The sequence below is a fragment of the Medicago sativa genome, chromosome 3 (assembly GCF_051527215.1).
Source record: "Medicago sativa cultivar Bolivia chromosome 3, Bolivia_mono, whole genome shotgun sequence".
NCBI classification, from domain to species: Eukaryota; Viridiplantae; Streptophyta; class Magnoliopsida; order Fabales; family Fabaceae; genus Medicago; species Medicago sativa.
The window spans coordinates 51,636,488-51,650,494 of NC_140751.1; the positions used below are offsets into that span (position 1 = coordinate 51,636,488).

At 33.5% G+C, this 14,007-nt stretch overlaps 1 protein-coding gene across 1 annotated transcript; it reads left to right on the forward strand.

Moving 5' to 3' along the window:
* The first annotated feature begins 3,457 nt into the window (after positions 1 to 3,457).
* On the forward strand, positions 3,458 to 12,782 carry LOC146938145 (heat shock 70 kDa protein 16-like). Its single transcript, XM_085752149.1, has 10 exons — positions 3,458 to 3,552; positions 4,189 to 5,498; positions 5,960 to 6,172; positions 7,600 to 7,695; positions 7,777 to 7,920; positions 8,401 to 8,601; positions 9,655 to 9,801; positions 9,874 to 10,002; positions 10,087 to 10,217; positions 12,301 to 12,782. Exons 2-10 carry the CDS (start codon positions 4,329 to 4,331, stop codon positions 12,410 to 12,412), a joined length of 2,343 nt encoding a protein of 780 aa, XP_085608275.1. The 5' UTR covers positions 3,458 to 3,552; positions 4,189 to 4,328; the 3' UTR covers positions 12,413 to 12,782.
* The last annotated feature ends 1,225 nt before the right edge of the window (positions 12,783 to 14,007 follow it).

The following is a 14,007-nucleotide window of genomic DNA, read 5'->3' on the forward strand; positions in this document are numbered from 1 at the left end:
ATATTAATAAACTCATTAGTTACATTTTTTTTGGAGAAAATTAGTTACATTTTTATTAATTACTAATATCTTATTATATTTTTACAAAGACTTCACACAACTTTTGAACTACTACTTTTCATGTTCCCTAGCTATGATAATTTTTAGAGTTAAATATGTTTTTGGTCCCTATATTTTACGCGATTTTGGGAATAGTCCCTACATTTCAATAAATGTTTTTAGAATCCCTACATTTTTCCTTCGTTAGTGCAATTGGTCCCTGCCATCAGTGTCATGTTGATGAAACACAAGCCATCATAACAAGTTCAACCCCACCCCACCAAATCTCCACCACAACACCTTCCACACCCGCATCAACAAGCACTTTCAACGATAACATCATCGCTTTCGACCTCCAAATCTTCCCCTTAAAACCAACATATTTCACCGGAAATGTGACGAACATCGGCGATCCGCATCTACGACCCTGCGAAGAAAGATCGTTGTAACACCCATACTAGACGTATCTAGAAAGTCTAGCATGTGCGTTAGTTTAGTACAGGATACATTAAAAATTTACAACATAAAATCTTCTAATGAATATATTATACAATAAACGCGTTCATACATTATCAATACAACATATCTCGTCTAAGTTAAGATAAATACATCCTTGAAATCCATAAACTCCACGCCGCGGGTACGAACGAGCTCTTGCAGAATAATCCATCCGGCTACTACCTTGACGTCCAACCTGATATCTGAAACAAAAAGGATTGGGATGAGACATAATGTCTCAGTGAGTTCCCCTAAATCCTAGGCTATAGGTAACCTCAGGGGAAACCTACGGTCACCGCGTGTCTACAATACAACCTGACGGTTGATTATACGTGTGTGGTCATGCTTTCCTAGACGGTAGTGCATGCTAGAACCGTCATAGGTTCATCTTACTTGTTATAGGCTTCACTTCTTATACGTGTCATGACGGTCAAGGGGAATCTAAAACCGCATTGCCAAGAATACGCTCTACGTATCGAGGCCCTAACATAACATATCATGACACGATTCTAAACCGGACGATTAGGGGAAACCTATGATCGTCATCAGTATCACATTCTTTACTTGTTCTATACATGACTTGCACTTGTCGATTAGGATAAATTTTTCTGCAATGATGTTATATTGTTGGTATCATTGAGAAAAAAAATTGTGATTTGTTGGGTTTGCTTCAAAAAGATGAACATGATTTTTTGGTTTCTTCTAATTTAAATTTCACATACATCTTATCTCTATACATTAAATCAAAATTTCATAAAAAAAAAACATGGTTCATAACTTATAAGTGTTGGCGTGATGAAAGTGGCGAAAAGACATGTATGTTAGTGCCGTCTTTTCGCTAATATAAAATAAGAAGATTCTAACCTTAAAAATATTGATTAGATTAGATATTGTTCAAGATCGGTTTTTATTGTATAATATTTCAAGGGTAAAAGGTGAAAGAATTATAGCTATTGAGAGACGAATAGAATGAGTTTTGCCTTATTGCTTGCTCCGAAAGTCTAGTTTGTTTACTTGCTCCAAATATTAGCTTAAGGTCGGCTCTACCTTCCTCTCCAAGTTAAGAGGATTTACACCAATATGGATATGGGTTGAGCACATAATCCAGTACATGTATGAGTCACAATGTCACATACTAACCCCTTTTTCTATTACACCCTTATAGTAATGGATGTGTGGGTTGATCAATCATCCGCTCCAAATATATTTATTTCATATATACATTTAAGGGCAAGGACAATTAACAAAAGTAAGGACCAAAATCTCGTACATCATACCCAGATGGATTAAAGTAGTAATCACCAAACTAGTCGAATTTCTATATTATTTATACAAAATGGTTATTTGATAAAATAAGAAGGCAGAGGAAACACAAGAAAAAGGTTTTTGAATTGTGTTGAACATTTTAAACATTTTGTTTAAATCAAGTTATGAAAGATCTTTTTATTCAAATATTTCTTAACAGACTTTCCTAAACACATTGGTTCGTTATCAAATCATTTAAATATACTGAAAATAAACATGTTAGAGTTAAATCATAGAGAACTTTGTGCATCTAAATAAAATCTAGAGAAAGGGGAATATAGTATATTTATACTAGTTCACAATCTACATGACAACTACTCCCTCCGTCTCACAATAATTGTCTCTTTACCATTTTTTCTTTTTCTCAAAATAATTGTCACTTTAGAATATCAATGCAACATTTATTATTTTTTTCCATTATTATACCCTTATTTATTGAATTTCATCCAACTTAACTACTCCACTAACTACAATTAATAAGGGTGTTTTAGTAAATGATACTAATTTTACCATCAAAATCAACACAATCATTTTCTTAATAATCGTGCATAAACCTTAAACGACCATTATTTAGAGACAGAGGGAGTAACTACTTCTTGCCCAGTCATAAGAGAGATTTCGCCTTGGTACGGTTGATGACTTAATCCACTATAATTATCCAAGGCTAAAATATGGTTTTATTCCCTGCAAATATGTCTCGTTTTGATTTTAGTCCCTGTAAAAAAAAATTGCAGGGACCTTTTTAAAAAAACAAAATATTTTGCAGGGACCAAAAACTACAAAATGTGTTCAGTCATCATGTGCCACGTATGCAAATAATCACAAAAAATGGGGTCAGAGACTATTTTAAAAAACAAAATTTTAATATTTTAATAGTGTTCCTATTTCTTGTTTTTTTTTTTTTTTTTAGGGAAGTAAGTGTTCCTATTTCTATGTGTTTTAATATTTGTCATCGGAACTTATGTATATGTTCCAACTTCCAAAATGTCATTATGTTTCCAAGTCCATAAATATCCAAGTTACTATTGTCAAAAAAAATTACTCTTAACAATTTTACTCTTAAATTAGGATTGGATAACTCAATTGATTTAAACTAAGAGATTAAAGAAGTTGATTTATTAAATATCATGGTTGAAGTTTTTTTTTATTTTATTTTGTTAAATATCTTAGTTGAAGTTAAGTTACAAACAATAGTTTTTATAAAATCTTGTTTTTGATTAAAATTATAGATATACATATTTTACGATTTTATATTGTAACAAACTATATTTATTTTTTTCAATGACACCAACAATATAATAAATATAATATAAAATTTTATCTTTCTCAATAAGACCAACAATATAACATTATTATAAAACAAATTTATTTAAGGGTATAATTAAAAGTGAAAAAGTGTGTAAAATTCCTTTATATATAGAATAGATTCATTTTTTTTTTGGACAAAATATAGAACAGATTTATATTTTTTTTTTTGAAGGAATAGAACAGCTTTATATTGTTGGGTGAATATTTACAAATTAAATAAAGATATATATTAAAGATTTAATAAAAAAATTAAAATTAGGGTATTTTAATACTAATCTATATATACACACATCGTTGCTAACTTTTCAAAACCCCTACACCACAGTCTTTGCTTTCTTCCATTGAATCAAAGCGAACAATTCTTCTCTCACAATCTTCTCCGCAATTTTCACCATTCACAAGGTATATTCAATTCTCACTCTTTTTTCTTCAATTCAGATTCTTTCACTCTTTCTTCATTCTTTTTTATCACTTTTTTCTTGCAATATAAGCATGACCCACTTAATTTTTCGCCAAAATTTCCAAAAATTGGATCAAAATTCCAAGGAAAAATTGAATTTTTCGAAATGGGTCTGTGTTAAATTGTTTGATTTTTCTCTCTTTTTAAGTAAAAATTCTTGCTTTCACTTGTTTTATTTACAGTTTAAGGATTTAGGACCTGTTTGGATTAACAATTTATTTGCAGCTTATAACACAAGACTTTATCACGATAAGCGCTTATGTATAGAGATAAAATAAAGTTTAATTGTTTCTGTATATGCTATAAGTTGTTTTTAGAAGCTATATTGGAGAGCTTATGAAAAATAAGTTTTGAAAAGCTTATGAAAATTGTCATTAGCTGCTTTCATAAGTTCTCCCAAACAGTCTCACAAAACTTATGTCTGTAGAGAAAGCTCAAATAAGCCAATCCAAACAGGTCCTTAATTAGCAAGAATGGATGGAGTTTGGTTTATTAGTGTTTTTTTGTCTTAGAAATTTTGATGATAAATGTTTTCTTTTTGATGTGTCTTACTGATCCTTTTTAATTTTCTTTTGTAGTGATTTGTGGTGAAAATTAGATTTCTGGGCTGATTTTGAGTAATTAGGTGAAGTTTTTGGGGTGTTTGTGAAGTAGATTGTGTGAATTGGATTGGACCATTAATTTGCTTGTAGTTTGGTTTGATATAAGGTGAGTTGAAATGAGCGTGGTAGGGTTTGACATTGGTAATGAGAACTGTGTTATTGCTGTGGCAAAGCATCGCGGGATTGATGTTTTGTTGAATGATGAATCGAAACGGGAAACCCCTGCTGTCGTCTGCTTTGGCGAGAAGCAGCGGTTTTTAGGGTCTGCTGGTGCTGCTTCTGCTATGATGCACCCAAAGTCAACCATATCGCAAGTGAAGAGATTTATAGGCAGGAGATTTCTGGATCCTGATATGGAAAAGGATCTGAAAATGCTCCCTCTTGAAACTTCTCAAGGGCCGGATGGTGGCGTTTTGTTTCATTTGAAATACTTAGATGGGATTCATACGTTTACGCCAGTTCAAATAATGTCTATGCTCTTTGCTCACTTGAAGACTATGACAGAAAAAGATTTGGAGGCACCCATCTCGGATTGTGTTATTGGTATCCCATCATACTTCACCGACTTGCAGAGATGGGCATATCTTGACGCGGCAATAATTGCTGGGTTGAAGCCTTTGAGGCTGATACACGACTGTACTGCAACTGCTCTTAGTTATGGAATTTACAAAACAAATTTTCAGAGTGATGGTCCAAGTTATGTTGCATTTATTGACATTGGTCAATGTGACACTCAGGTCTGCATTGCAGCGTTTGAGTTTGGGCAAATGAGGATACTTTCACATGCTTTTGACAGGAGCTTAGGGGGGAGGGACTTTGACGAGGTTCTGTTTACTCATTTTGCTGAAAAATTCAAGGAACAGTACAAAATTGATGTGTATTCTAATGCCAAGGCTTGCATTAGGCTGCGTGCTGCATGTGAGAAATTGAAGAAAGTTTTGAGTGCAAATCCAGAGGCACCGCTAAATATCGAGTGTCTGATGGATGAGAAAGATGTTAAGGGCTTTATAACAAGGGAAGAATTTGAGAATCTTGCATCTGGATTATTGGAGAGAATTTCAGTACCTTGCAACGAAGCATTAATTGAAGCAGGCTTGAATGCAGAGAAGATTTCTTCTGTGGAGCTAGTTGGTTCAGGTTCTAGGATTCCAGCAGTGAGTACATTATTATCTTCTTTATTCAAGAGAGAACCGAGCCGAAAGTTGAATGCAAGTGAGTGTGTAGCTCGTGGTTGTGCTCTACAGTGTGCTATGCTCAGTCCCACATACCGTGTGCGAGAATACGAGGTTTGTTTATTTTTAAGTCTCTTCTTATTCTATGTCTATGTTATATATTGCAGATTAGAGCCCATGTTGTTAAATGGAAGCGATGGGGCTGCCATGGTGTAGTGGTGTGGTACTTTTTTTTGACCACTGCCATATGCAATTTGTGAAGGGATCTCACCATGGTGGCGCCATAGGCTGCAATGGCATGTTTATGTGGCAGATTTTGACCTTCCGCCATCGACAACACTGATCATTGGGTTTCTAGATTCTTAGAAATGTAATTTAACAATTGTCAAAAAAACCAAATTGCTGCCTAGGTTTATCCTTAAAGGTTTATTTTCAGTATTTAAATTATCTTCCACTGCTATTACTTTTTTGCTGATGTAAAATGGAATTTTTGTTATTTTGATTTCTGATTGATATTGCCTTTATTTGTAATATTGTACCCGTTTAAATCAATGCAATTTCTCATGTTTGTTCAGGTCCAGGATATTAGTCCTTTTTCATATGGACTTCAATCAGATAAAGTTCGAATTTCTGATAGACCAGATGGTGTACTTTTCCCAAAAGGCCATCCCATTCCAAGTACTGTGGTCTTCCCATCCAAGCCAACTGATTTGTCCCATTTGGAAGCTTTCTACGCAAATGAACATGAACTACCACCTGGAACGTTTCCAAAAATTAGTTCCTTCACGGTATGCTCAGTTTAGAACATTTGGCTAATGTGATAAAGTTAAATTTTCTTCTGCGAATGTTTTATTTGTTATGTATTTCTTCTCACTCCCCCCTTCCTTGTTAGTTATTGCGCATGCTCTTCTGTCTTGGTGTTTTTGTTTTTAGTACTAGGCGTGTAGTATAGCTTCTATGTGAGATATTTTATTATGTAAATCTGTGAGCTTTTTTACCTTTATTTTCTTATATTAGTGTTTAAATCCACAGAAAAGTTTGTGTAGTAGATATTTTCATCATTAGCACAACCAAGAGCTTTCCCTTTTGAGCTGTTATTTATAATAATCTATTTATAGAAGCTATGAAGCGTAGATAGTGGATATGTAGTAAGACATGGGTATGGTAAGATGCGTACAAGGATTATTATTATTATTTTTTTGAATTTCAGGATACTATATAGCCTAGATACCTTAACAACAATTCATAAAACAAAAACTTATATAGATATAGACGGAGTATGCTTGTAAAGAGGGATACATTGATCATTCTGTAGTAGTATATCACGCTTTCTAAAAAGATAAGTTCTGCTAGGATATTATCAACAAAAGTACATTTAGTAGAAGAACTGAGATGTTTCAGGAAGTGCCCGAGGAGTATCCTTAAACAAAGACTTGGTCTGATACAACACATGTAACTTAACAAATTTTATAGAACAAACAATTTGTGTAGATGTAGAATGTTTGTAAAAGAACATACACTCATCATTCCTTATAATATATAACTGTGATGATCACAATTTATAAAAAGATACTTGTGATCATAACTGAAATAAGAGTTTCCACTTATGTCATAATATATTCTACCCTATGTAACTCAACATGTTTCAAGAAGTTCTCGGGGAGTATCCTAAAACAAAGTTTCTAAGAAATATTAAAAACAGGTTACTCTTTTGGGACATGTATCATGAAATAACCTATGAGTATGGTGTCGGATACGGATACAACACCAATACTTTTCCTTTTTTTTTTTTTTTTTTTTTTTTTTTTTGTGTATCCAGGCTTCATAGTCTATAAGCTGCCATACATTATATTTGTAAGCATCTCCAAATATTGTCTGATTTATGTTTTATTGGCATCAAGTTAGAAATTTAACTTGAATGGATCTGGGGCCATTGCAAGACACCTCACCCTATTTCTGAATTAGGTATAGACTTCATTGCTATGAGGTCTGTGATTATTGCTTGTTCTGACATCAAAGAAAGCTAATGTTGTAAAACTAATTATGCATTAGAATAAAAGCCAGAATCAGCTTTCTATAGATGTGCACTTTCTTTGCTAAAAGGAAGTATATATGGTAGATTTAGCCACATTCTTGTGCTATTGATTCAGTGTACATTACCTGCATGCATACAGGTTGTTACATGCTTACACATTTGTTGACCACTTCTTTTCAGATCGGTCCTATGCATGGATCTCAAGGTAGTAAGGAAAAAGTTAAAGTTCGAGTTCAACTAAATCTGCATGGCATTTTCAGTATTGATTCAGCTACAGTAAGTAGGAGGTTTTATTTTTCCATTTTTTGGTATAAATTATGATTTTTTCTGAGACATCTAGTTATGCTGTGGCTTCAGTTGATCAAGGATCACACGGATGATCATCATTCAAATTTTGATGCAATGGATGTCGATCCTAAGTCCGAGACCTCAGATAGTACCAATTCTGTTGCCAATGGCGCTGAAGATAGTACCAATAAGCGTGATTCTCCACCAAGTTATGTAAGTACTGTCATGTTAATCCCTGCTTAAGTGACTTAACTCTTTTCTTTCTTTTTCTTTTTCTTTTGGAGAGATATCAGATGTTAGAGATTTCTAGTAAATTTATCATTTGAGCATGAAAAGTTTTATCAAAGTAGAGTTTTTCTATCATATGCGAACTTACATAATATAAGAAGTCAAAACTTGTAAATGTTAATATTAAATACATTTTGTAATAAATAATTGTTGTTTTCAAGATTTTTTTTTACTAGTTTTAGTCGTCTTAACTCTTATCCTATATATTGCATAGGATAGACAAACCCATAAATGTAATATGGCAATCATTTTTTATGACAAATTCTGAGACATCTGTTATGACTGACTTTCACAATCACTATAGTATGCTTAGTTTTTTATTTGATTTTATCTTGTAGTGATAGTTTTGATTGTAGATATGTTTTTTCAAGTATATAACAGTTTTTCTGTCGTACCATTTTACAGGCAGATTGTCTAAGAAAAGATAAGGCGAACAGAAGGATTCCTATTGCAGTGAATGAGAATTTCTATGGTGGAATGACAATGGAAGAGATTTCTGAAGCCCATGAAAAAGAACTCCAGTTAGCTCAACAGGACAGAGCTGTGGAGCTAACCAAAGAAAAGAAGAACACCTTGGAGTCCTATGTCTATGAGACGAGAAGTAAGGTACTGGTTAAAAATATAAATAAGACGCAGTTGACTAATTTCTTTGATTCATGATACTTGTTTATGCAGTCAGACACTGAGGTTTTGAGTGATTGTGTTTTCATTTTATAATTTTTAAAAGCAATTTTGAAAAACTGTTTCAGATCAAGTGTTGTCGGTTTTGGCTTTTTACTTTTAAAAATATGAAATAAGAAACTGTTTTGTAAAACATTTTTAGAAAACATACCAACCGAACAACTATTTTACTTTTTAAAAACAGAAAATAGTTTTAAAATGCAGTGATTAAAAAGAAATGAACTTTACTACACTGTTTTATCCTTTGGATTCACACAACAAAAACAACCAAGCCTAATCCCACCACTTAGTGGGGTTGGCTACATTGATTAATCGACACCATAATGTTCTAGCATATACCATATCTCTACCCAACTCATTGATCTCTAGATCTTTCTTAATAGATTATCTTATATTTTTTATTGGTCTTCCTCTGCCTCTAGTGCTTTGACTACCATCCATAGGATCTTCTCCGGTGTTTTAATCCCCATGTGCCATCTTACCCCACATAACATTTGCACTTCCTTGTGGCTCCCAAAGACCTCCCTCTAAAACCTTGTGTTGGAAGATCCGTTGTTTTTCACCCTTCAAGTGTCAGCACTTGATCCACAGAACCCTACTGTGGATTCTTCTCTTCGCTTTCCTCCTAACCCCTAATGATATCCTTTGGATTCTCATATTAAAAGAAAAAATGTTAGATGCTCCTTTTTAAAGAACCCATGCTATAACTTTATCAAGTAAAGTGGAAGTTTTGAGTGGATTAAAATAAAAACTTCATGGTTTAATTACCGAAGAATTGTTTTCATGCCTTTCTGTCCCGACTCACGACCCTTTAGTAAATGCAAAACTCGAACTGCTTAGCTGTTACAATACTATGAAATATTATCTGCACAGGGTCTCAAATTTCAAATTTCCAAACTTTTATCTTATTTCATGCTATTGATTTTATGCATGCATTTGAAGATTCTGTTAATTAAATTAATTTGCATACATAAACAGCTCTTCAACACATATCGGAGCTTTGCTAGTGACCAAGAGAGGGATGTCATATCTAGGAGTTTGCAAGAGACTGAGGATTGGCTTTATGAGGACGGTGATGATGAAACTGAACACGCTTATACCTCAAAACTAGAAGATCTGAAAAAGGTATTTTTTTGCTTTTCTATTTTCAATGTTTCTCTTGTTATACTTATTGTTTCCAATCTACTATTTCTGTAGCTGGTGGATCCAATTGAGATTCGGTACAAAGATGATGAAGAAAGAACACAAGCTATAAAAGATTTATCAAAATTCATTTCAGATATTCGCAAGTTTGCAGATTCCGTTCCACCCCAGAAAAAAGAACAGGTAAGATAACTAGCAGGCCACTATATATTATTGTGATGCTGCTCTTAAGATAAGCTTTTAATTGGGATTTTATTTTATTTTCAGATCATTGATATTAGCAATGAAGCAGAGCATTGGCTAACAGAGAAGGTGCAACAACAAGAATCTTATCCTAAGAATGTCGACCCAATATTATGGTCAAGTCATATTAAGAGCGCAATAGAGGAGCTAAACAGGTATAGTGCTTATCCTTTCTGTTTTCCTTAATATTAGTTTATATTTGTCATTTTCTGGTTATATGGTTTGATTTGGTTTGATATATTCTATCATTAGAACAGGAAATGAAATGTGAACTTGCGATAAATAGATGTATCAATCTAAAAAATTTAGAAATTTAGAAGTGTTTGTAAATCACTATGGCATAAATTGTGTAATTGCTCTGACTACTTCTCATTGCGAGGAGACAAATCACCTCATAACTGGATGACAACCAGCCTTTCCAGAGGACCTACTGTCACAAAATGCTAGATGTGCCCACATGGGCCATTACACGAATTACCATATCACCATGGGAAACTCACATGACATCTTTTGCTTGGCATTTTGTGATCATTCTTATTTGAGTCTCCTCTCACTCTCTGGTTGGTCCTTTTTTTGGTGCATAAGATTCAACCTATCATCTCCTTCAATTTCCTTTAATATGAACCAACCAATAGTCTTGTGAATCCTAATGTTAACCTTATTCATTCTACATAAAGGGAAGTGTTATTCTTAACCATGATGATATAATAAATTAGATATCATATACCATTAGCATTGTGAACCCTAATGTTAGCCTCATTTATGCTACATCAAGAGGAGTGTTATTATTGAACCAAACTAGGTGCCATTCTAGCAACACAGCCCTTTGCTCTGTCATTCTACTCATCTCTTAATTTAGAAGGTATAGGGGTGCCCTTCATCTTGTCCATAAAATGCTTTAAAAGGAGACATCTTTGCTGAATCATTGTAGTTAAACCATGTTAAAAGAGTCCCTCATTGGATGTGAGATGGCCTGAACATGTGTTTAAAAGTGGGGGCAATCCTCACCTCACAGCCAGTTTTGTGTGCCCAACCACATCTAATATATCTTAGACTGTCATCCACTATTCATGAGTCAATTTTGGAAGGAGTTACTCAAATGGGTGGGAACTCAACTGCTGATGAGCATATGGTTACCTTGCGATCTGGTTAACGTGCTAATAGAATTCATAGATATCTCAGCCCAAACCTTTTTGGGAATTGGCAAAGGTTGCAGTAAGCCAGCTGGAGTTAAGGTGCTGACTATATTTCTCTGGCTGACCTCACATTCAATAATAACATAGTTCTTGATAGCATTCCTCATTCCTTGCCAATATACTACATCAGCTATTCTTTTGTATGTCCTAAAGAACTCAGAGCGACCTCTTAAGGGACTATCATGTAATTTCTTAAAATGGGGGATTCTATTGAACTTATGAGAGGACCTACCAACTCTTGAAGTATAATCTTCCCTTCCCCTATGCACTTCAAAACTTTGGTGAGTACGACTTTTTATGGCCAGGACCACTTCCATAAACTCTCCTCTCATAGACTGACCTGGTTCAAGATACAAAATAAACTTTATGAAATTGATTTGTGATTATCAAGCAACCATGTCTTTTATGAGTGGAACTATAAAATACAGAGAGATTCGTTGTAGTTTCATAAAAATAAATAAATTCTGTTCTAGAGAAATAACACCACATTTGTTAATTAGATTGATCAACCAGTAGATCTTCACAATTCTTTTCGACGTTCTAGGATAATACACTTACATATACGCATCAGCTTAGTGCATAAGATGAATATGCATCATCTATGTTTGTGAGGGAGTGTTGATAGGGTTTGATTCAGTTGATGTCTTGTATCGTAAGTCTGAAAAGCAAAATAGATATATAAATCCCTAAAATTTGAGGATTTAGAATTTTTTTTTTTTTTGTAATTTATTAATATGATATAAATTGATGAGTCTGAGAGGATCTATCCAAATAATCAGGTTTTTCGGAGTTGATGGTATACAAACAAAATCGAAAGGTCATTTACAGAATCATAGTAGTATCAGTTAATTAAACATGTTCATGTTTAATAAAGATCCACATGATATGAATAGATCTGATAGGGAAAGAATTTATCGTGAGCATTCTGAATGATACACCTGCTTCTGTAAAACATTGCTTATATGTTTCTATGAATGTTTTTATGATCACCATCCCTTGCTTTTATATCAAAATTAATTTATGTCTGTTGACGGATTTTCAGAGGAATGCACAACATAGTGAAATCCAGGACACCTTCAGAAGACGAAGATGACAAAGACAAGCCAGAAGACGAAGATGACAAAGACAAGTTGGATTCTTCCAATCATCCGTGAATACATTGATGAGGCGCAAGCGAAATTAAAGACATTAGTTTTCATCACCGATACCTTCTGACAAGTATAGAAAAAATAATTCTTGCATTTTCTTTCCCCCCCTCTTGCTCATGAGGCTAATTTAAGTACATAAAGTGATTGACAACCATTTGTTCCTCCAAGGATTCTAGAGATTTTTAAATTTTGATGTTTTCTCTAATATTTTCTGATGTGATATAGTTTCTTCAAATGAATCAAATAGGTTATGCCTAAGTGGTAAAAATGCTTGATTTATGTACGTAGTATGTGGCACTTGTGCTAAAAATTCACAAAATTAATTGGTCTGGTTGGGTGTCTGTGAAACTTGTAGCATATATCTTTTATTACTTCATCTCAGGATTTCATTTTTTTTATAAGAGAAGGAATTCATTTACATACGTCGTTTTCTAATTATAATTTTAATAAATCATAGAACTTAATCCAAAATCACAGAAATCCATACTGTACGAATTAAAAAAGGCAACCAAAATAAACAAGATGTAGTTAGGGGAGTCGGCATTTTGAGGGTGCTGTTGGTTGTTCTCTGGGGTTTTTTGGTGTTTTTATTTCCTCTTGTTGGTGTAATACTTGGGATTTATTCCTTTTATAATATATTTTGCCATTCAAAAAAAAAATGTTACCAGTTTCAAAATTCTATCCAAAATTCTATCTCAGAAAGGAGTTTCAAAATTTAAAACCTTAACACAACTAAAAGTTTAGGTTTAAACCCTGGTTTAACAATTGAGCTAGGACTTGTACACAAAATCTTAAATATTTTTTAGTGTACAACATCTTAAGACCTTTTTATTTTTGTCAATTAGTCTATTGATTAAAAATTCATTCCTTAAAGTGAAAATGTAAAAAATCTGGGTTCTAACCTCTACCGCCGTATACTATCCCTTATTGTTGTATTTTCTATTATTATACCCTTAACCAATATTAATGTCTTATTTTTAGTCATTATTAATGTCTTATTTTCAGTTCTTGTGATTAATATGATAGATCAAGCAAGAAACACAAAAAATTCAACTAACGGGAATCACCACAATAGGTAGCCCCAGATAAGAAAAGGTAAACAACCCCTTTTGCAATTCAAAACGAAGCAGCCTCAATTTACCAAGAATAACCAACATTTACACCAACTAGCATGCTCTTGTGGAAGTTAACTTTTAGACTTGACGACGCCTCAAATAGGATAAGCAAAGCTCTTAAAGCTCTAATGTTCACCCAACTTTTGGCTCCCACTAACAATGTATCATCGTCAAATTGTAAGTGAGAAATAGAGATATTATCTGATCGATCAACCATATAACCTGAAAAAAGGCCGACCTCCACTATAACATTCATCATAACGTTAAAGCCTTTAGCAGCAATCAAGAAGAGAAAAAGGTAAAAGTGGATCACCTTGTCTAAGCCCTCTTTTGAATTTGAATTCATCAGTCAGGAACTCATTCACAAGAACTGACGCTAGAGCCGTACTAACACCTTCCATAATCCACAGGCGCCACAAACTTGACAAATTCATTTTATACATAATTACATCAAGATAACGCCAATCAACTGAATCAAATCCTTTT

Excerpts from the sequence above, each read along its gene's own strand:
- LOC146938145 (XM_085752149.1), top strand. The coding sequence starts at position 4,329 with ATGAGCGTGGTAGGGTTTGACATTGGTAATGAGAACTGTGTTATTGCT. Across the intron at positions 5,499-5,959 it reads ACCGTGTGCGAGAATACGAG|GTCCAGGATATTAGTCCTTT; the intron begins GTTTGTTTATTT and ends ATGTTTGTTCAG. Across the intron at positions 10,218-12,300 it reads GCAATAGAGGAGCTAAACAG|AGGAATGCACAACATAGTGA; the intron begins GTATAGTGCTTA and ends ACGGATTTTCAG.